Source organism: Plectropomus leopardus, chromosome 6, assembly GCF_026936395.1.
Source record: "Plectropomus leopardus strain MGB_pleo_1.0 chromosome 6, ASM2693639v1, whole genome shotgun sequence".
Taxonomy (NCBI): Eukaryota; Metazoa; Chordata; class Actinopteri; order Perciformes; family Serranidae; genus Plectropomus; species Plectropomus leopardus.
The window spans coordinates 32,573,379-32,598,048 of NC_142181.1; the positions used below are offsets into that span (position 1 = coordinate 32,573,379).

Genomic DNA, 24,670 nt, shown 5'->3' on the forward strand with positions numbered 1-24,670 from the left:
CCCACATATTGATAGCAAACCTAAAAATCAAAATTATTGATTGTTGATCAGCCTCAGAAATCCATTATTAGCTTCAAATTGTATAAAACAGTCCAAAACTCAAAGATTTTCAGTTTACAAAAATGTTAACAAGCTCACTCATGACACTAAGAAGACACTCTGATACAACAGAGCCATCATTAATGTTGTTGGTAATCAAATCAAAATGTTGTGAAAAAGGCCTGCAGTTAATATTAAATCCGAGAAGCAAATAGACCAGCAGTCTGGTTTTAATGGTGTCAGTAATTTGCACGTTTACACATGTTGAAATGTTTGTGATAGTGACCAAAGTGAGTATAAACACAGAGAAACAGGTTGTCCCCCGCCCCCCTCTGATGATGAGTCATGTCTCAGTCATGCTTTTCTTTTCCACAGTGAAGAGGGTCAGTTTCCTCTCACCAGCTCACGACCCCTCAGAGTCCTCATGCTGTTTTCCTTTAAACGTGCTTTACAACTGTGCAGCTTCACTCTGCCGTTAGTTCAGTGTGAATTCAAATGCTCCCTTATTTATTCTTCAAATGACTCTCTTAAAACAGATTTCCATTAAAGATTTGTGCAAAACTCAAACAATATTTTTTAAATGTCGATAAAACAACATTGCAAGACAACTGCGTTTCCACTGAGTGATGTTATGTGACTTCTCCTCTTGCGATAACAGTCCAAGAAGCATTGTGATGGATTTTTAAAATATTAGCAGCTTTATTTCTATTGCAGCCGCCACACTAGCCGTCATTATTTCCAATCCAAGGTGACGTAGGAATGTTATGCGAGCGCTAATGGGAAGGCGCACCCCTTATACGTGGGAGTGGCCACATATGAGGGATTTCTGGGAGTATATAGTTCAGATTTCACAGATGTCACCTGATTTCAAAACTTTCTGATGATCCGCTAAACTTTTGAAGAATTATGCAATGCAGTAACACATCTTTTAGTGCCTGCTGCATCATGTCTGAGGGGGCCGGTTTCTACCGACAAGCACATAAAGTATCATGTGATCTATAAAAGCCAAAAACGTTTCTGCCATGCCACTTTGTGAACAGATTCAATCTGAACTGTTTCCTCAAATATCATTATAGAATAATATTGTAAAGAGCAATCAGGACATTGTCTCTGGAAGGACTCGTTTTTTGTTTCGTTTTTACAAGTATGTTTTTGTTTTTCAATATCTTCAGCATCACAGAGGAAAAAAGTATTTACTGAAAAGAAGCACCAACAGGCAGTACAATATGTTGTGGTTTTAATGATCTGTTCAGTGTCCTCTGTGTTTAGTGCCTTTAATTGACACTGATATAATTACTGACTTGCCTGATGTGACCAATGAACCGTCTCTATGGTAACCCACATCCTGGCAGTCAGTACTAAAAGCCGTACTCAGATCTTGTAGTTAACTAAAAGTGCAACACCAGTACAAGTCCTGCATTCAAAACCAGTAAGTAAAAGTATTAAAGTCTGAAAGTGAAAGTACTTATGCTTTACAGTTTGTCCTGTCAGTGTTTTCCTATTCTAACTGATGCTTTTTGAATGAATATTGCCAGTGCATTCATGTGTATGTGTAATTTTAGTTGTAAAAGTTGTTCTCATTTTAACGCCTTTATATCCTGGTAGTTCAATCTACAGCACTGCAGCAAATTCGATGAGATTATATGTTTACAACATGGCTGTTGTGTTCAAATTTGTAAAATACAGCAAAACACACATGCATATTTTTTTATTTTAAATTCTGTTTTTACTGGCAACCAGAAGATTTACAAAAAAGACTGTTACAAAAACTTTATGTCAAGCCCGTTTTGGTGATAATAAATCACAACAAAATCAAGTGCTTAAAGGTAATAAATAAAAGTACAAGCCAAAAGACTAGTTACCAGGTAAACAAGCGAAAGCACACAAGGATAGATAAATAAAATAAAATAAAAAGTATATTAATAAAATAAATGAATACATTTATAAATATTAAGAAGAAGAGGGGGAAATAGAGGGGTAGAGAAAATATGGTTCAGGTCCATTTCCATTAGATTCCTAATCCAGACAGCCACCTCTATTATGTGAAGGGTATTTTAAATCTAAATCAAAGTCCCACTTTGATCCACTGGGTCTCAAATAAAGAGAGAATACATTTGTTAAATGCAATAACATATTAAAAATGCAAAAGAGTTATAATAATTTTTACTTGTGACTTGTAATTTTGTTTACACAGAGGGACAATAAAATATTCCCTATTAGCCATGTTTCACAGGCATCAATTACTGGTGCCAAACAAACTTATACATGTCGGAACAAGTTGGAGGAATGTTGTTTAACAGTTCATTTACCAACATTTATTAATGCTGTAATTAAAAATCACCTCTACTGCTACTGATGTGGTGCATAGCAGTGTGTTTTTATCTGCTGCCTAAGATGCACAATACTGTGCAGCCAAAAAATGCAGCTTTCAATGTACATTGAATATTTAATGAACATTGCAGCACTAAGTGGCAAACTAATCCTACGGTTTGAAATCAGTGGTCCGGGGACCCCTGTGGATCTTGAGAGAGTTCCAGGAGTTCCCTAGAAAAATGGGGAATAGTTAATTTTTACGATTTAAAACACTATTGACGGGATTCCAGTGTGAGTAAGAGTCATAAGACTATTGTGATGAGGGGGTTTCACTTCCTCCATGGTTATCTTCTCAGCTGTAAATGACAACTACAGACCTGTGGTCTGAATCATATCTGACAACCAAAATCTTCTCAGACGGAGCTCCCTGAAGCAAGATCTCAAACAGGGTCTGCAACTTAATGTCTATTCATTTAGGGCTTGTTTTTTTGTTTTTTCTTTATTGTTCAATGTAAGTCTGTCACTTGTCTTTTTGACAATTTCTGCTCTCTTTGATGTTTAACTTTGTATTATTAAATCTTTTAAATAAATTTGTGTTAGAAAATAAATAAATAAATAAATAAATAAAAAGGTCCAAAACTACTGAACCAAACAACAATGCAACCAGCAAGTTTTTAAGGTAAACTGTCCCTTTAAAATATGACTTTAGTCCGCAACAGGCACCCCATGTCTCCATCCAAAAACAAATGAAACACACACACACGCACACACACCGCTTCCTCTTTATTTCATTGTCTCATTTATTTGGCAGACAGGAAGTTGCTTTTAGGACTTCACACACCAGATCGGGGACTTAATGCTGCTGCACGCACACACACACAGACACACGCACACACACTTTCATCATGTGTTTGCTTTGCTGGTGATCCTTAGTCAAACATGACTGTCCAGGTTTCTGTTTGTCATCGTGTCACATGACTGAAGGGGCAGTTTGTGAAGTTGATGTATTGTGTTTGATTTTCTTGTGGGTGAGTTTTGGGAGTGTTAAGGGAGAAGGATATCCTTGTTATTAATCTTCACTCACATCACAGTGTGCACTTTGAGGCAAATATAAATCTGCAGAGTTTCCTCTTTCTCAAAATAACAAACATTGTTTCAGTAACAGCCCTGGTTTTATTCCCAGTTTGCTGTATTGCATACTACACAGTATATTTAAACTGACCGTGTGGGCCATTGGCGTGTTTTTCATCGTAAGAATATTTTTATTGTCAGAACTGAGAAAGTTTGTTTTTGTGTGTGCAGGGGGATGGTAGCTCCATACGAGGGCCAGTCTTTCGCTGCACTGAGGAGGCAGTGCCAGCAGAATGGACGTCTGTTTGAAGACCCCCTGTTCCCCACAACTGACCAGTCTCTGTTCTACCAGAGCAACCGCATTGGCAGAGTCACCTGGAAAAGACCCAAGGTGAGAAACAAAAGACGTGGTTTGTGAAATATTGAGATATTATAATATATAATATTGACAATCTAAAAACTCAAGCATCAAATGAATTTTCTCCAAACATGCTCTCAGTCATTTTAGGTAGTTTTTATTAAAAAGATGTTTGTCCAAGTGTTCGTTTTTTAGGATAAGTTTGGTTTTAACTAATTATTTAATGTTATAAAAATGGGATTTGACATCATGATTGACAGCTGTATGAGCCAATTGGTGTGTTTACAATCAATGGCGCTGCTCGCAACTGGTCAGACAGCTGTATGGGTGGGATATTGGCACCGTGGAGATCTGTATTGTGCAGACTCTGATTCCAAATGATGCCTACAGTGCAAGATGGCATCGGCGGTATCTTGGATATTTTGGCTTCATTTTTGCACAGTGGGAGGATTTGGGGACGAGTCGTCCATCTTTATAGACAGTCTATGCCTCAGACACACCAAACTGAATCAAAGGAACAGTAGCAATGAAGGCCAACAGTTGGCTTGCCTTTTGTCGCCTGCATCTTGGCTAAAAAGTTACACTTAAACACACCGCACGTATGTTCTCTATCTGTGTAAGAGGAAATAGCACTCTATACCAGCAGACGGTGGTAGTCTGTATTTGTCATTCAAAAAGTGAATCTAGAAGACCAACAGGTGGGAATAAAGATGCTTGTTAGCAGGTTAGCACATTACCAACTCAACCCCATGTTAAAAAAAACTAATTATATATAGCATGCACTAGCGAGCAAGAGTACACGTACGTATAACAAATTTGTTTGGATCTCACGCCATCTGACTTTGGCTGTTTGTTAACATTCCTCATTTCAGTTTTTCGGGATTCATTCTCTAATGGGCTGCTGATGTAGAGAAAACTTGCACTCGTGGTCAATCCTCATCTTGATGAATAATAAAACAGATTAAAATAATTGGGAATGATACATCTCCATACAGTTATTCCTGATTACATTTACATAATTCAATAGTATAAAATAATAATTTTCTACGACAGCTCCGCTCCGCTGTTTCCGACGCTGATTCATCATGCTGAAAAACTGAGAAAAAAAACATGCGGCCAACTAGTGCCAATGGTGCAGGACACGCCGCAAAAGCTAGGGCGACAGACGCTCACCAATAGTCCAACATTGATGGACGAGCGAATGTTGGCTTAGTGTGTCAGGGCCTTAATCCTCCACATTGTCTGCTTTACATGATTATAGGATTTTCAAATAACAACACTGCAAAGTTAAAACATTTTATGGCCAATAAATTGAAGAATAGCTCATAAAATGATACTGATATTCACAGAGATGAAACCACAGCAATGGTTTCAGTGGGCTGAGCAGCTGATGCAGAGTGGAGACAGAGAGGGACAAGGAACAGAGACAGGAGACAGTAGGTGGGTCAGGGGGACGGTGGTCACGAGACAATAGAGAGCTGCATATAGAGAGAAGAGAAGTTACATGAAGTGAACAGTGAGAGGAATCTATGGAATTTACCCCACTGATATCTGCTCCAACACACAGGCTGAGTTTGCTCTGTGAACAAATACTTGAGCAAATATTTGGACAGCAGAACGACCTGTTGACATGTCTCCCTGGTAGTTACTGAGCAAAGGCAAATTGAATTTGTTTCTGACGTCAGTTGTTGTTATGTGTGGTCAAATAAGGACTCCAGCAATGGTGAGACTGAAACTTAATATAAAATATGGCTCAGCAGATATGGAAAATGTTCGGATCCAATGATCTTTGGTTAGATCAAAATCTGGATTTGTTAAAAATAAATAAATAAATAAATAAAATAAAATAAAAATACAGAGAGTGTATAGTGTATATAGTGTTGCAACATATTTCATTTCAACTTGTTGCATTAGTTATTTTTCCCATTTTATTTTTTTTGAAAATACAATATCATAGGGTTCAAAATGCTTATTACACATAACCCTTTTGCAGTTTTTTTTAAATACACACCCACATTTGCTCATTCACAGAAAAAGATAAGAGCCACAAAGTCTGTGGGCCGCAACTCAGTCCTCAAGAAAACTTTCAGTTCACCATTTTCATGATACTTTTAAAGCGGTACCGGTTCCTAAACGGTGCCTGTACCAATCCTTGTAAAATGAGCAGAACGAAGGTCAAAGGCATTAAAGAACAGCTTTTTAAATTGCAAAGGCAAATTTGAATGTGAAATTGAACCCTTTACACTTTAAAGCATATTTAACTATAGAAATATAAATAATATGATTAAATACTACATTAGTTTAACACTATCAGTCCTAGTAACTGCAAAATAAAGTTTAAATTGAGATCAATAATTGTCTCCCTAACTGAATGTTAAGGGCCGTGAAGCATGCCAGTTTTCCACGGAGCGCCAGCCGTTTCTTGCTTTTTTACTTTTCCCATTAAGAAGGGCAAAGAGAGATGAAACGTTCAAAGTCTGCTCATAATGGGGTTATTAACATGATCATTTATTTCAAATTTGATATAATTTGTTCTTTTGGATTGTCAAAGAGATAGTCAGTTTTTCCATTTTAAATATTTCCAAGATTATTCCATTACCAGTCCTCCAAAGCAGGCGGTACTGTATTTAGCCAGTTTTGGTGATTTATCTTTTTCCATGCCAACAATGTTAAACAGTCAATGCAACTCAATGAAATCCCTTTTTTTTAAAGCACGCTTTGTGTTACACGTCTTGAAGGAACGTGTAGCTGTGTGCAGCAGCAAAAGGTTATCAGTCCTCTTCTAACACACCTGAGCAGTAAAGGAGCTTATCATTAACTGATATATTAACAACTTTTTTCTATCCAAGTCCAGTTTCAATGGCGCGGCCCAGGATCTGGCATTGTTAAGTACACATTAATGGCTGAATATAAAATAACCAGGTCATAAAAGCAAGAGATGTTTCTGATATTGGTGTAGGAGAGTAGATGAAGGATGTAGGCGTCAGTTAGAGCCCCTGACCTCAAGTAACCTCTGCACCAAAAACTGTTTATTCCCTCAAATACTTCCTCAAATCAAGTAAGAGACACTGCACGGTCCCACACAGGCTGCCTCCGCTGATTTAAACATGTTGAGTCTGAAAGCGTAGAGGAAAACAAACCAAAACACTGAGGCCTCTGGAAAGGACATTTTCCCTTTGTGGCAAATCTTTTTTTTTCTGATTTCCTTCAAGTGAAATTCATTATCACTAAGCAACAGGTTAGAATTTGAAATGCGTTTAATACAATAAAATTTTGTTTTTAAAAAGTACTTTAGGGATTAAAGTTGTCAGCTACAGCCGGGTGTGTTTACATTTTCCCTCCTTTCACGTTACCTGTGAGGCTCCAGCTGCCAGATTCTGTCAAATAAAACATAGATGCTCCTCTGTGCAGCTCTAATAACTTTCATGTCTCGATGTCCGTGAAATTCCCTTTTCTTTTTCCCTGGTCCTTGATCCCTTTTCTCTCTCACTTATTTTCAGACTTGTAGTCCTCATCCCCAGCAGACATGTATAAATTGGTGGAGTTCCCCTATAAACACCTTTTTAATACTGTATCCTGTCATATGTCCCATGTTCTTCTGTAGCAGAATTATTGATTTCTTTGAGTTAAACAGAAGAAGTGCTGTGTGGTTAGTGTGAGCAATAAACTGAAAGACAATGCGCTCTCAACAGCAAAAGATGATGAATGATAATAAGATTTTAAGTTTTACAGCTTGAAGCTAAAAATGATGATGAGGATTATAATGTAAATTCTGTGGTGTCCAGTTTTGCAGTATTCCTGTATCTCATTAAACCTGCACTGATTCAGTTTTCTGCAGCTGAATCCTGCTGCCCTGTGAGATGAGCCAAACTGTTGGTTGGAATTGTAAACAGTCCAGAGCATTATATAACTGCTTTGAATTTTCCATTGAGCTTCTACCATACTCCTTAAAGTATGTAAGGACCTGGCCTGTGTCATATTAACAGACATAAATATTTCCCTCTGTTTAGGAAAGTACCATAATAGGTTTTTTGCCATGAATCAGTTTAAGTGAGTAGATATCACCATTTTCATGCGGTGGATAACTGATTTAATAAAACATCTCAGACTAGAATAAACATTGAACTTGTTTGATATCACAGAGTTGTGACTAAAGTGCCAAACTTTCCTCAGAGGCTCTGAGTTACTGCACTGCATTTCACAGAGCCATATTTGCCTTTAGGAATGTTTTTATGCATTGCAACAGTAACCACTGCGGCTGGTTTATTTGTTAAGTTCAGATGATGGGGAAATATGATGCTCATAATGGAGTTATTGCCTAATGGGTTTCTAGCTTCTGTCTGCTGCTGTTTACTCTGAACACTGTCTTTGTTATACACACACACACACACACACACACACACACACACACACACACACACACACACACATTCAAAGCACAAAAAAACATTGCTTTACACTCAGTTTCAGAAATTCATAATAATACTTGTTGTCTTTGGTGGAGGAAAGAAAAATATAAGGTGGCCTTCCGTAGCAGCTATTTTGCCTAAATTCCTTGTAATTCACATCAAATCATCTTTAGTGTTCTTTCCTGTTTAGTCCACTTAGGGTCCAGAGTGTACCATTTAAGGGAATATATTGGCAAAAATGGAATATAATATGATAAGGTTGTTTTCTTTATTGTATAATTATCTGAAAATAAAAACTGTTGTGTTTTTGTTACATTATAATGAAATGTTTATATCTAGCATGTCCTCGTCTGAGTCTAAATAGGGACATTTGGGGTTTGCATTGGCCACTGTAGTTAGCATCTACTCTCCGGTGATCAGTGTTGGAAAAACACTGATTATATATATTATTTGATGTATATGAAACTGCTTTATTCAGTGTTTAAATCAATGGGTATGTCTGTTTTGGAGAGGAAGAGATCTCTCCTGATAATTCGGCTTTTGGTAAAAATCCTCCTGAACAATGAACACTGGAGGAAGCGGGAGAAGTTGTTGAAGCTGTTTGCAATCTACAATCCTACATAGATGCCACTACTGCTCCTTTAGTTTAGATAGATGACAGAGCCATCAATTAAAACCCTTTCTTAGACCAGATCCTATAGTGAGATTGAAAAGATAAGTCTGAACATGGTTTTGAATGAAGACTGTTTTTTTTTGTTTGTGTGTTTATGTGTGCATAGTTTAGAGCAATCTCCACATCATCTTCCAGTGTACACAGTACAAAGAACCAGCCAGCTCTACCCTGAACTGTATGTTTATAATATGCTTTTACTGTAAATCATTGATAATCCGAGCTGCTAAATAATTGAACAGGAAACCTAAAGCACTACAATTGATCAATATTATTGATTTGTCCAGGTACTGGGGAGAGAGGAAACAATTATATCATTTCACACTTAACTTAAAATGTCTTTCTGAGTTACCCAGTGAAAACAAATGGTTACTACACATTTTACAAGAACATTTCATCACTCAGCCTGCTGGGTCAATGCATCTTTGGATCAACATCACTAACAGATTGTACCTCCAGATATGTCCGAACTTGCTCTCATTCTACTCAGCACTAGCTTCTAGATTTCTGCTGATAGTGGATTTTAAGACTCATACCATATAGCACTCAGTAGGTCATATCAGCTGTTATGTTCATTCTGAGAGAAAGTTGACAACAGAGGAAATTAAACTTGTGTGGTTAGGGCTCTCTGCAGCTGGAGTCTGTTCTGATGTGAGGGAGGAACTTTTACTCTGTAACAGTTTGTGCAACCATAGTGTTTCTGTCCTTCAAACTGAGTGAGACGTTCCAGGGGTTACATTCTCTATTTTATCTATAATTTAAAAAATGTTTCTGTGTTATGTTTATGTTCCATTAAGTGTTTGGCCTTGATTATATTGACTATATTGGCCCACAGGATGAAGACTGTGGGTATAAAGCCTGACATTGGTCGCCCACGCAGGAAGCATGTTACCACCGAGAGAGAGACATAAAGAAAGAGAGAGAGAGAGTGGGCTGCAAGCTGCAAACAGCTGTTGTACTGTCCTACTGATTTTTACAGATAATTTTTAATCTCCTCTCAGTGAATGGATGCTTTTAACAGTATAATCCATCCAATTACGGCAGAATTTTACCATGTCTCAACCCAAGCTGAATGTAGAACTTAACCTTTAGGAACTGTTTGGTGCATTTTACAGGCTTTCATTCTTCATTTTTTAATAACTTTGGCTGTGTTCATGCATATGGCTTAAAATCTGGCAAGGTTGTGTATTTTTGGAACTTCCAGCTCAGCTCCTACAATAAGTCTAAAAGTGTTAACAATTTTTTTTACATTCATACTGTGTAAAGTGCTAAAAATGCACAATTGAAACCCATTTAAATTGCAGTTTTTTATCACACAGACATGAAAGCATAAAAACATGCACTGTGTTATTTCTGGGTGTCATTTTGGGCTTTTGCCTTGGAATTTGTCACTTTTGCTATTTACCACCTGATGACGTCTTTTTTTTTTTTTTTTAACCATCTTTGGCATACAGAGAAAGTACATGCTATTTCCACTAGGTACACTGTTACAATTGATGTTGCTGTCACAATCAATGTTTCCTTATTGTGAGTTTCACATTAAAATAATATGTTATACCCGTTTTGAAGCCTCGAGTGCGGCATTTTGGCTGTCGACTTAATTGTTTTTATGCCTCTTTGTTGACGAAAGCGGTGACTGGAGGCATTTTGTTTTTGGGTTGGAGAGAATATTGAAGCAGAAACAAAAAGTATTAAAGTAAGAGTTAAGATAAAATATAAAATGAAATAAAGATATAAATACAGATATAAAATTTTAAAAAGTGCATTTGTAAAAGTATAAAATAAAAATATGTGCATAATGCTTCAGTCTCACACCAGAATGTAAAAAACTTAAAGATGTAAAATATGTATAAAATAAGTATGTTAAGTGTGTAAAAGTATATACAAAGTATATTACAAAAAATACAAATATGTACCTTATGCTACATAACAATGTACAAGCTAGTATTTAAATGTTAGTGGAAAAAAGTGATATGTGAATGCCATATTTAAAAAACACCTTGAGGGGATTTCTTCAAATTTGACGGTCCACTTGGACTCCACAATGAACTGATCAGAATTTAGTTATTATAGGTCAAAGGTCACTGTGACCTGGCATAACATGTCTTTGGCCATAACACAAGAAATCATACACTAAAGTATCACACAAATGTCTCATAGGATAAAATGAAGTGATGACATTAAGGTCAGCTTCACTTTGACATCCTAATATACTGCAAAAACAATTTTCTGGCCTTTACTCAGTGTCATCAGGAACAGAAGGGGAGACATTTGGTCAGATACTAAATTGATGACGCTTATTATGGGTTTCCAAACTGTGCTGATTGTATAGATCTTGTGTGCTACCGGGGGGCAATGTGTGTGAAGCATCCATGTTTTTACAGACATGGATATAAACTGAAAGTGCAATGTGACTGGAGTGTGGAGGCATGCAGCGTTTTGATGGTGCTTCTAGTTTGGTCTGAGTGTGTGAACAAGCCAAATTTTGAATGATTTGTGTGTGTTTAGTAAGAATAGAGGAATATAAATACAGTGTATAAAAGAGAACCACCCAGACTATTTCATCTCTCTCAGTGTGTCTTTCTTGTGGTTGAACATATGAGTACATTTATAGTGGCGTGTATGTGTGTGGGCATATACAGTATGTGCACTTAAAATAGGGACCTCTAATTTTGAGAATGCAGAGGCAGCGAGGGGCAGGAGATTCTTTTCTTGTAAAGATTTGTTTATTTAAAGATACTCTATTTACAGTGCAGTTACAACATGTAAGATACATAAAAAATTACCAGCTGTGCATAAAAAATGATTTAAAAGAAAGAAAAAGGAAGATACACATCAGTGTCAAGATACATGCAAACCTAAAAGGGCATTTAAGATTCTTTACTTACATCTGTCAGCTTGTCGTGTGACAAGACAACACATACTAGACAATATTTCAAAACAAAATAAAAAAAAACAGCTCTGTCACAGCTACTTTAAAGAATCTTCTGACATTTTTATGGCTGAGAGGACTGACATTACCCATATCTTGATACTAAACACGAAGCAGCCGATTAGCTTAGCATCAACACTGGAAATGGGAGGAAATGGCTAGCATTGCTCAGTCAAAATATAACTAAATCTGCCTACCTGCACCTCTGAAGGTCACTTATTAATATGTTATCTTGTTTGTTGAGCACTAACATGTTGTGAAAGTGAGCTTTTTTTTGTACGTCTGTCCCCACATGGTTATTGGTCTTACTGGGTGTGTGCCACTGGTTTTATTCCTGTCCTATCATTTGGCTGCTGTCCTGAAAGTCTGCTGCTCTTCAAGGCTGTGGTTTGTTTTTCTTTGAACATTCAGAAGCGATTTCTACTTAATCGGAGGTTGTTTTTTTTACCCTGTATTTACCTACTGATGGTTGAGTGGGTGCCCTGGCTAACGCCCTATCCTTTACATTCATCCTCAACTGGCAGCTGCCCAGTCTGCCCAACATCTTTCTACTGTAGGTGGCTCTCGTTCAGCAGCTGGAGGTTAACCGCAGACAATAGAAATATAGTTTTAACCTTATTAAACTCCTCTAAAATTCACCGAAATTTACATAAAATTTATTTACATAAAAATGAAGAAATACCCAAAGTAAATTGAAAGCTGTTTGGGTTCCATTTTTAGTACATGTACATGTATGGTCTAATTTGAAAGTTTTTAGCAACGGTCATAATCACTGTAATCACATCCGTCATTGAGTAATCTCATTTTAACAATCCGATTTTCATGTTTTCCTGAATATTTTTTTGAAAAAAGTTTCAAATTAACTGGAAAACACAATGGGGCATTAACATGATGCCTTATATACTCCAAATTCAAAGTACATGACAATATAACAGAAAACTATTTCAAACATTCATTTTAAAACATTTTTCAAGGAGCTTTAAAAAAGGAGAGTAAATCATTATGCCGACTGTGTGAATATGAGGGAAAAACAACACAGACAGAAATGTCTATTTAGGAGCTTACGGTATGTAAATAAACTTCTAGAAATCCTAAATTGATAAGAAAGTAAGTTTTTTCCCTCAAAAGAACATAGGAGCCATTTGTTTATCATTTGTGCCCATGTATAACAGTCTATGGGGCCTGAAACGCCATTCAGAGGTTTAGTCAAGGTCAGGAGTATTATTAACTACAAGACCTATGAGGCTTTCATCATTCTGTAGGCTGATTTCATTGGTTATTACGGAGCAAGTCCTCGACCACAGAGATCACCATGTTGAAGGAAAAGTTAACACTGATTATAATCTTTATCTTTCTAGGAGTTATGCAGCGACCCCCATCTGTTTGTGAACGGCATCAGTGCCCACGACCTGCACCAAGGCCAGCTGGGAAACTGCTGGTTTGTTGCCGCCTGCTCAAGTCTTGCCTCCAGGGAGGCTCTGTGGCAGAAGGTAAGACAAAGACACAATGTTCATGTTTTTTTTCTGGGCAGTTAGTTTTGGTATCTTGACTTTTTTAAAGCAAAAACTATTTTCCTTGCAGTTACAACACACAATATGCAATATATTTACATAATATCTATCAAAAATCATAAAACTCAACGGAAAACCTGCAAAGTCACACAACATTACACAAAAACAGAATGAACTAAACAGCTCAACAAGATGACTAACTCCATGAACACAGCATCCTTAAGGACCAAGTCATGTTTCATGGCATTGTTTATTACAGCACAGCAGTTAGAGACTTATATCAAACCGGCTGAGCTGCAGCAGTTGGAGCAGGATGCACACACAGAAATAAAAGTGTTTAGGAGTGTGTGTGTGCGTTGATGGGTGTGGGCATGTGTGCTTGCAAGTATATGGCAGTCAGATTTGTGTGACCAGGTGTGTGTTTACACTAGATTTATGTGTACTGTGACACTTTGTGTAATCCAAGTGATTTTAGTCCCTGCCCTTTTTCACTCACACACACACACGCACACACGCACACACACATGCACACACACACGCACACACATGCACACACGCACACACACGCATGCACAAAGTTTTGGAAAAGTCATGGAATTTTGTTGTGCATAAGGAAATTGTTACAGTAATGTTTCAAGGATAACCTTTTGTTTTGTTTACCATCACATATGTTTCTGTATATTCTTCCAGTGTTCCCTCTCTCCCTTCATGTTTGCCTGCTCGTGAAAATGATGTATGATGAGAGTTTGAATCTGATATGTCTGGAAAAACAATTATTATGGGTCCTTGAAAAGTTATGGAAAAGTTTTTTTAAGATTGTCCACGAGAATGTTTGAGAACCCTGATCACATACTTAATTGGTTGTGGTGAAATGGGTTCAAGGCCTCTTCAAAACGCCAGTTTTCATATTAAAATTCATTATACAACATCATAGTTTAAAATAATTTTATTATAAACGTAAAGAATTTGCACAGTTCCATCTGGCAGATTACTTGAACTGGATGCTGCAGCAACCAAGAAAAAACATCTTTCATCCACAGGGTGGCACCACTAATCTTGATTAACAGCCCTGTTATGCACAGATAAGTGAATTGTATTTACATAGATAATACCTTTGAAAAGAAAGTCTTAAAGGACCTCACATGACACAGAAAAATAACAAACATACTTTATACACAGTCATACACAGAAAGGACACAAACAAATACAGAGGACATGCATAAATAACAGCCCCTATAGGGGCTGTTATTTATGCATGTCCTCTGTATTTGTTTGGAAGAAATGGGTTTTGAGAAGTTTTTTTAAAGCAGTTTACAGACTCAGCTGATAACAGAAAGGGGAGACAGATCCAGAGGGACGAGTCCCCAACAGCAAAAGCACAATCTTTGGAAGTGCAGAGGGAGCGGGATGATTTGAGTGGTCTTCAGGTGGTTTAAAGATGTAAGAGTCTGGACATGTATGAAGGGGCATAACCATGAAGGGCCTTGTATGTGATCAGGAGTATCTAGAAGTCCTCTCTACTTCACAAAGAGCCAGTAAAAGGATGTGTGGACTGGTGTGATGTGGGATCTACAGATGGCCCCAGGCAAAGAAACCCATCAAGGGTCTGATTTGTTGTGTTGATGGTTACACCTAATGTTGTATGAATGACAGTTACAAATAGCTAACTGACTTTCCTAACCACAGACTGTATATAAAGATGGACATGACAGCTCCCCCAGAGCTTTTCAATCTGGATCGCCCCCTGGTGTCTAAAAACTCAAAGTACACGCCCGATGAATTTTTCCCAAATTATGGTTTCTGTCACTGAAGGTAGTTCTCATCACCCTGATGGTTGTGTTTTGTGTTTTGTTCTTATAAGTTCAGTTTTAATTAAAATTAATGATAATTATTAAATTCTACAAAAAGGGGATTTTCAGCCATGATTAACAGCTGTAAAAGCCGCTCGTGAGTGGTCTGACGAGTGTTTTGGCAGGAACTCCCCCACTGCGGATATCACTACTATGCAGACACCGTCTCTTAATGACATCACCAGTGCAAGATGGCAGTGCCCGTATCTGATATATTTTAACCTCACTTAAGCATGGAGCCGTCATACAGTCGTTTGAAGGGGCCCCACTTAGGGGTTTTTTGGGTCAGCAGCTGTGCACTGTTTAGCACCTTTATGGGATATTTAAAGATGTATTTAATTGTCATTGCAAAATGTGCCAATAAGAGTGGCCATCTGAGGCCCCTTTACCAGAATATTTTTTGGGGCCCCAAACATTTGCCTGGTTTCCCTCTCATCACAGTGCGTGCTTTACCAAATGTTTGTACCCTGGTGTCCACCTTCAGTTTTATACTCAATTTGTGCAGCGTTGATAAATCAGAGATGTTTCTTCTTCAGCAAGCTCTGAGATCAAAAAAATTATTTGTCTTTAGCCATTGAGGACCATTCATATTTTTATGCCTCCACGCCAGAGATAGCCATGACTGTAGGCATTATGTTTTCGGGTTGTCCATCCATCCATTTTATTCTGCTGAACTTGATATCTCAAGAAGGCCCACAGGGAATTTCTTTATATTTAGGACAAAGGTCCGCTTGGACTCAATGAACAAACTGATTAGAATTTTGAGGTCAAAAGTCAAGTTCTCCATGACCTCACAAAACATGTTTTTGGCCATAACTCATAACTAAGAATTCATACACTAAATATGACAAAATTTCACATAAAGGTCAAAGAAGATATGATGATAAAGTGCTGACAATTTACATCCAAAAGGTCAACTTGACTGCGACATATTCGGCAAAAATTCTTATCTTGTTGTCACTCAGTGTCATAACTCAGGATCAGAAGGGGAGACATTTGGTCAGAAACTGAAATAGTGACACTAATCTTCTTGGGTGTCCACCTTGAAACTGTGCTGATCTTCTGTGCTGTCGGGAGCAAGATGTGCAAAGTGTCGAAGTTTTCACAGATGTGGATGTAAACTGTAAGTGCAACTTGACTGGCGCACGGAGGCATACAAAAGCGTAGCGGTAATTCTAGTTTCCCAAATGAGGTCCTGTGGTGGACCACTGGAAGAGGAATAACTTCACCTCTACATGTATATAGCTTCATAAAATGGCCTCTTATAATGTTAATTATTTTTCAGAGTTTAATGTCAGAATAAGCACTAGAGTAAAGACACTCAGATAATTAGATGTACGTATTGTAAACATGATAAGAATGTATTATTGGAATCACGGTTGTGTGTGTGTGTGTGTTTTTCCATTGTTGGTTACTAAATCCCTCCTGCCTGGTCTCGAAGGTCTTGTGCAGCTTTCGGTTTTCCATCAGCTGAAGGGAAACTAACTTCTGCTTACGGGGTTGTTGCCTCAGTGGAGCAGCCAGTTGTCTTGACACACATCAATGGTCCAAAAACAAACCCTTATTAAACCTCTAGTGTGATTAAGGCAAACTACACAGGCAGCTTAAGGACAAAAAGGACTACATTTTGTTGGCGTAAACCTGGAGGGGATCATATGTTTGGTTGTATGTGAGTGTGTGTGTTTATGCAGCTTATCTTGCAAACTATTGGACCAACCAGCCTCATATTTTAAGTGCACATTTGTGACTGTATGCTCAAGGACATCTTGATAATGCCATGGGATGCAGTTCTCCACGGTACAACTGTGACCTGGTTTTGTTCCGTATGCCGCTTGGCGTCATACCACACCCGATGCATTTTAGAAGAGCATTTTAGAGTTTTGCTCGACAGATTTTTTTTAGACTTGTAGATTTTTTTTGATTTGGCCATTTTTTTCTTGATAGTTTCCTGCTTTTTTGTGCTGTAGCCTACAGTCAAAGTCAATACAGTTAAAAATCCAGTTGGCATCAAATATTTGAACTGAGTGCACTTTCCTTGTTAACCCTTTGAAACCTGGAGTGAAATCACTTGTCTTGTGCTGCTTTCAGGCGCCTATCGCAAGTATTTTAAACCTTGGAACTCTGAGCAAATTTTATTCCAAAATGGGGGGGGCTCAACACAACAGTACAAACTGTATGTGTTCTGGTAAGTATTTTCTCATCTTCTCTTCTTTTCTCTTCTTTTTCTCTGTCTCTTTTTATTTTGTCTCTCTCTTCCTCTTTCACCTTTTTTTTTTTTATCATTTAACGGTCTGAATAACTGTTTTTACTCAAAATCAAGAGATGAGAGGATGATGAGGACTGCAAATACATCCTCTTCTCCTAAATCGAGTGTTTAATTTTAAAGCCCTTTGGGGCATATCTGTGATTTTGGGATTAATGCTGCATTCATATTAGAAGGTCGTAGTTAGAGTTGGAAAGTTGCTCTTCTGACTTTGTTGTGTTTATATGCTTTGAGGTCGTGAAGTGGGAACAACATGGAAGCTACAAAGATGACGGGTTGCATTTTAATGCTAAGAGTGTTTAAACAAGAGGTTGATAGCTGTTTCACCTTAATTTAATTTTATTTTAAGTTTTATATATCATATATAATGTTTTTAAATATTCTTATATTTAATCGAGGTCACTCTACATGGACAGCAGTTAACATTAATACCATATAGCTTAACATGTGATCAAAACTGATATCTAACATGTGAATTGATAAAAAAGTTTCTTAATATTGACCAATCAATGACTTTTGTTTATGCATTTATGACATCAAGTCGGCAACTGGTGTTATAAAATTACATTATTGTCAATGTTCGTATGCTCGCCTGGGTTGCTTTATAATTAAAAGTTTGCTTGCTTGTGACAGCTAATAGATGCATAAGCTAAAAAAATGTGCAACTACTTAAAGTAAATGATAGCTACCAGGAACAAAATAACCAAATATATATATTTTTTTAACTGTCAATTGTTGACACTGTTTCCATTTCTGCTACCCTGAAACGTCACACAAATGCCACAACTCGGCATCTCAGATATCATCGAAATTTCCCAATTTCCCATTGGTAATTACGACTTTGGAGAACCATTCATGTGCTTGTAACTTGTAAATAGGGTAAATATGATATGTGTGAGGACCACATGAAGGCAGCGTTACATATGAACATCACTTGACCTCTCCTCTCCTCTCGTCCCCTCCCACCATCCCTTTCTCTGTCCAGTAACAACCAGCACCAATGAGCACACACAGACAGCTTTCAGTCGATCTTTAATAGATGTCACCCCATTGATCTCTGTTTTGTGTCAGGCTGACAGTCATGCAATGTGAACATTTGATATTCCATTCACTGTTACTCGTTTTGCATCTACTGTCGCTGCCTCTCCTGCGGGCGATGAAAGGCTTCAGAGATAAAAATACAACTTAACTTAAACACATATAATCACAATGTTAAGCTGATCAGTGAAGGTGTGTTCTATTTACAAGAGCAAGAGTTTCGTATTTAAAAGTTCTTAATTATAAAACTTCAAAAATTTCACTTGATTATGAAGTTTCAACATCATCAGACACTATTGTGTTAAAAAAAATGTAAAGAATGCTCACACTTCTGTGTGAAGGTATAAATATTTTTTAATTGATGATTTATGTTGATGACCAATTTTTAGTTTAAGTAAAGTGCATTCATACTACTAAGGTCAGTTTCGACTAATTTTGCTTTTGCTTGCCCAATATCCATTAACTGGTAACTAACTGGTTAGTAATTAAGAAACAAAAAGAGGTCTTTACTCTTAGTCCGTTGCTCCATTGACTCAGATAGCTTTTGCGCCTTATCTCAAAGCACCAGTCATTTAGAGGTGGTGAAATATAAATGTTTTATGATATAACTGTCTTGTCTTTTATTTTATTTTTTTGTTGGCTTTGCTGATAAACAGCCAGCTAGCTGCAACTAACCTCCGGTCTCCAATGGTTAGCTAACATTAGGCTTGGCTGCGCAGCACTGGCACCACTTGCATCAGGTGGGAGCTAGCTAATTGGCACCACTCAGTCAGCGATTACTGCTGCTAACTGTTGTGGAGACTTAACGTTTACAGTCCGGTCTGAGATTAAGTGGCTTCATTTTGAGCTGCAAAACCCTTTTAGCATCATTAACTATATAAGCACCACTAGCCGTGCTTACAGTTTGCAGCTAACAGTGCTAACAGAGATAACAGTAGGCAGGTTTCCATTAACCCTCAAATTGCGCAAACTGAAATTGCCTATATAAAATAAGCCTAATGGAAACATGTCAGTTTTGAAAAAACTCCCATTTATTGCAAAAACGTTTTTATGCTCTGAGAGGTGGTGTTTCAGGCAATTCAAAAAAGCCATCTTTTTCAAAACTGCAATGGAAACATTTTTTTTGCTGTTGTTAGTTAGACACCAACAACTGCTAGCTGCTTTAAATCTCAAGTGGTGGGCTGCACTCATAACATGTTGTCATAACTTCACACCCATCCTGCCCATGGTCTTATCTTACTGGCTTCCAAGTTTTTACATAGATCATTTCTGCACTGATGCTATCTCCTGTGGCAGTTTAAAGGTGAGACCACTCTGTCCCACATTCTGTGGTTGTAACTTTTATACAGAACGGGGAGGTGGCATAACGGTGCAATATTCCCCTTCATGAACAGGCAGTGTAAAAGGGGTTATTGTCAACACTGATAAATGGCAGGACACCCGGTAGCTTACCTGTTAGAGCGGCCACCCCATCTACTGAGGCTGTGTCTTTACCACAGCGTTCGATTCCAGCCTGCACCCCTTTGCTGCATGTCACGCCCTCTCGCCCCCTTTCACGCTTAAACTGTCCTATCTGGGGAAAAAGCCATAAAAATAATCTTAACACCCCCCTCCCCCCACCAACCCACTTATCACTGGGGTGACCTGGGGAAGACCGGAGGTTGGGCACAGTGTTTCTACAGCAACACTGTTTGGTCAGGATGGCGTTATGAGCGGTAATCGTAGAATGAGCGGTGCCACTAGCTTGCTCCCACCAGACCTGGTTGGTGCGTAGTGCAGTAAACTAATGAATAGCAAAATGTATCCATAGATCAACATAATAAAGATATTCCGAACAGTTGACAATTTATCATAACTCTTGACAACTCTAATTTATACTTGTTTTATCTTTTTTTTTATTAAATGTGCGCCCTTTGTTTTTTCAAAAATACTTAATTTGCTTGTTACTGTAAGTATATATAAAATTGTGACTTGGCTGTCGAGGCGATGTTAAAAGTTTGCTCTTTGTGCCAAAATGTTTGAATGAAATGTGGCAAAAAAAGCATTAATGTGCACAGAGAAAGTGGAACTATGCTCTTGTTACATTGCTGTTAGAAGTAAAAGTGAGACTCAGAGAATGAGTTTTTGTGAGAATATTTAAGACAATGTATTTTTTTTATTTGAAGAGATTTAAAGTATCTTTCAGCTCTACTGTGATGTATTTTAAAGGTCAAAGACTGAACAAAATATTGTGGTGCTTCTCTAAAAGGACTCTACTGAGAGATAGTGAAGAGTCATTTTTCTAGTGTGAACTCTACCGAGCAGCTGACATTTGCGGCCTCCGCAGCTTCCTTGAAAGCAAACAGGAAGTACATGACCTTCCTGACCTTGGCCAGCTCAGCAATCCGCTCGCCGAACTCCTGCATGTCCGCCTCCAGCCACTTGAGCGGCGAATCCTTCGGATCGTCAGCATTTCGCCAAAATGTTCCGATGGGTTCTAGCAGCTGCCGGGTCATCAGGTGGGTGAGGTCAGGGGTCCAGTGTTGACAAATACCGGTGATGGTGACACGGCCGTGGGCAGTGAGGGAGAAGTGCCAGCGAGAGAAGTTGAGCTCCTGGGTAGGGAAGTCCAAACGATACACGGCCTCATGGGGGAGAAGCAGGCGCTCGCCGTCCTGACGCTTCTGCCCTGAGCGCTGCAAAGATGACACACGGAGGCGCATCATCTGCGGAGGGAGTAAAAGAGAAAAGGAAGAGTTGGATGAAAGGGAACAGATTGGTTGGAGGAGAAAGAGAAATGTACAACAAATGATTCCAGTTTGATTATCCACGACCACCTTTTATTCTGGGGATGTGAACAATTTACAACAAAGAACAACAACAGAAGGCCTCAGACATCCAAGTTAACCATGTGAATCCTGGATCAACATCAGTTTTCAGCCAGCCGTATGCATTAAACGTTTTAAACGTGAGCTAATTGGTTAAATACATGAAATGTCCCACAGATTGCAAGCTTTTTTTTAAAGGTGACAAGGAAATTACTTGAAGTTGGGGGGCAGACCCAAATCTGCTTCATGTTCTTGTTGTGTGATTTTTTTTTATAGATTGAAAAATAACGGATGTAGCCATCGTGCACTCACACATTGGTTGTGGACTCTCATTTGTTTGGCATTTCGGCCATCGCCATCTTGGATTTTTGTGGCCAGAAATGACCATATTTGGTTGTAGAAGAGTGAGAGGTGGATCTGACACATAAACACTTATTACTGAGAGATAGCGCGATAGAGCCACTGCCAAGCATGTTTTATCACTCCTTTTCACAGAACCAAACAACGGTGGCATCTTTCTGCTCCAGTGTGTGATTTTTGGCAGAATGCTGGCATCGTGGAATCAGAGGAGGCGTTGTGTTTAATACAACAGCGTTTGCCTCTCATGTGACATAACATATACATCAGCAGTGCTTTATAAACAATATCAATGCCATCAAATTGGCAACAACTCTTATTTACCATCTCTGTATATCTGTTATATGGCAGCTGATCTCGTCCTCTGCTTGGAGGCTAAGGAGCTCCCTGCACAGCACATTGACTTGCTAAAAAACAAACAACAAACAAAAAAACGCCGCTTGATTTGAAATCTCAGTCAATTGAAGGGTCTTCAACTGATGATTCAAATCTCTGACTTTCAGGGGGCAGCTTTAGTATGGCCATCATATACTTCCATCACAATTTATTTATTTATTGAACCTTAATTCAACCAGAAAACGTCTTGAGATTAGAAATCTCTTTTTCAAGAGTGTCCAAGTCGAGACAGGCAACAACAAAAGTTACTGACAGGCAACATGGAACAAAAATACAAAATCAAAATATATAACTACAAAAAACAACAACAATGTAAAACACAAAAGGAACACAAAATATAGTCACCACAAGGAAGGACTGAAAAGTATGTTAATATATGGTATAGGTAAACCATTAAAACAAGAAAGTTAAAAGACCAGCCAAAATACACCCTGACATTGGCAACAGTCCTGCAACAGTGCTTTGAAACAGCCTCAAGGAACCAAAGAGTGCAGCTCTAAGTCTTTCTGCAGAAGTTTCCACGTATATGGAGCTGCATACTTAAAGGCTTTCTTTGCCAAACTCTGTCAAACCCTAGCTGTAGACAATACGAACAAGTACTGTGAATGGAGAGCTGAGCCAGTTTTTTGCTTAATATGGACACATAAATGCAATGTTTGAAGCCACTATACACCCTGTACTTTAAAAGTTTGAACAAGTGCCTAACCAAAGCTTGTTATTTATTACATATTTAAGACGAGAAAAACTTGAGTCCGTGCTGATTGGCATCTCAAATTATTCTTCAGGTTCCCAACTTTCAGACAATGTTAACCACTTTGTAGCATATATCCACTGATCTGCTAACTTCCCCTAAAGATCCCCTGTCTCCCTAAAAAAGACAGGAATGAGTCTATGTGGGTTTCAGAGGGTTAAAATTGAAGTCCAGGAGCTATTGACCTCCACTGTGTGCCAGGCCAGCAGTCAGTGTTTTAGCATTTCTATTGATCACTACACCAGAGACTTTCAAAGCACCACACACAGAATTGATAACTTTCAGAATAGACGTTATAAAGGTTGATCATTAATTCTTCTAAACCCTGGATCAACATCACTTTTCTTGTGCGTCTTTAAGACGTCTTTCACAAATATTTAACCATTAGAAACATGAGAAAATTTGGTTTTAATTTATTTTGAAAATATGGGGAAAAAAGGCAGTCAGCAACTTGGCCTGAAATCTTCCACTATAAAAAATTACCAGAAAATGATCTCATATAAAAAATAAATAAAATAAGATAAAAAAAGAGAGTGGAAGAATCATTTGAAAATTACCAAATAACTACAAAACAACAAAACAACAACAACAATAACAAAATTCTATTTATATTTATATAATTATATATTTAAAATTAGGTTACAGTAAAATATATATAAGTATTTATTTATATTTTATTTTAGCACAGTCGAGGCCATTTCCTGGTTATTATTATCTTACTTTCTTTCTTGTATTTGTTTCAGGTAGTGTTCTTGCAAATCTTTTTATTAACTTCTTTCTATTTTTGGGGTCATTTTTTGTGAAATTGCTCCTTTCCCTCTTTCCATAATTTTGAAAGAAATCAAGCCAATTTGCTTGGGTTTCAAAGGTTTAAATCAGGGAGAAAAACTTTTTCTCCAAAAAGTAAATAGTAATAATGCATTACATTTAAAATATATTTTTTGTCACAAGCTTCTCTCATTGTTTAAAGGATATTTAAAGTTTCATCAGCAGTCAAAACAGACATTTTTGGCTCACACAAAAAAAAGAACATGTATTTATACATTTAATGTTTTTTTTCTCTCAGTAGAAACAAAAACTGCATCCACACATATTGTGAAAGCAGACGAGATGAGGAGTTTAAAAGTGAGAAGCTCACCTCTGTCAGCGCAGGGTCTTCTTTAAACACCAACACCAGAGTGTCAGAGGGGGCTTTGGCATCGTCCATGTCCGACTCGGAGGTTATAATCCTGGGTGAATCAGAGGGCAAGGCCAGCCTGTGTGGATGGGTACTGTGATAGACGGAGATCTGATGGAGTTTAACATTTCACTCTCTTTTTCTCTCCCTCTCTCTCTTTCTTTTCTCATAGGCTCGTATGCCTTCTCTGTTTCCCCTCCCCTCTCCAAATATTTCCATCACAGAGTGGCGGTTTCTCACTTTAGTCCCCCCTCCCCTGCCCACAGGGTAGTTTGGTTGGGATGCATTGATTAGCCAGATAAAATGGGAGAGGTGGGATCAATGAAAAACCAGCATCAGTCAGAATAATTGGTGTTCAGCCCTGAGAGCTTATTTCAACCCTTTAAAGGCTGAATAGTGACATTTCTGCAACAAAATGTTGGAAATGTCTACACATATGCTCTGTTTCTTATAATATGCTATTTGAAATGGGCATTTGTGAAAACATTACTTACATCAGGAGCAACATCTGTCTGAACTATTTAGGTGAAAAAATAAAACAAATATGTACCTGCAGTGGAAGAATTTATCTTGAAACACTGTGGATCAGGTTTGAAATGTCTGAATATCAAATGAAAATACTCTCTTAGCTTTTTTTTTTTTTTTTTTTTTTTTTAAAGGCGTTAAGGAGGTGGGTGATGTGTGAGGGTGCTAGGCAACAGGAGTTGCTGGTGACGTACAAGAGGGAA

The 24,670-nt window shown here is 38.0% G+C and overlaps 2 protein-coding genes across 2 annotated transcripts in view; one reads left to right on the forward strand and one right to left on the reverse strand.

The window, feature by feature from the left end:
- capn5a (calpain 5a) overlaps nt 1-24,670 on the forward strand; it is a 39,483-nt gene that overhangs the window by 4,159 nt on the left and 10,654 nt on the right. The window contains exons 2-3 of the mRNA XM_088079274.1: nt 3,655-3,814; nt 13,151-13,282. Coding sequence (XP_087935400.1) covers nt 3,659-3,814; nt 13,151-13,282 — 288 coding nt within the window. The 5' untranslated portion in view covers nt 3,655-3,658. The remainder of the gene's footprint in view (nt 1-3,654; nt 3,815-13,150; nt 13,283-24,670) is intronic.
- Nucleotides 18,432-24,098, reverse strand: ompa (olfactory marker protein a). The gene is made up of 2 exons (XM_042486813.2): nt 23,904-24,098; nt 18,432-21,159 (listed from the first exon to the last, which is right to left on the reverse strand). Exons 1-2 carry the CDS (start codon nt 23,970-23,972, stop codon nt 20,728-20,730), a joined length of 501 nt encoding a protein of 166 aa, XP_042342747.1. The 5' UTR covers nt 23,973-24,098; the 3' UTR covers nt 18,432-20,727.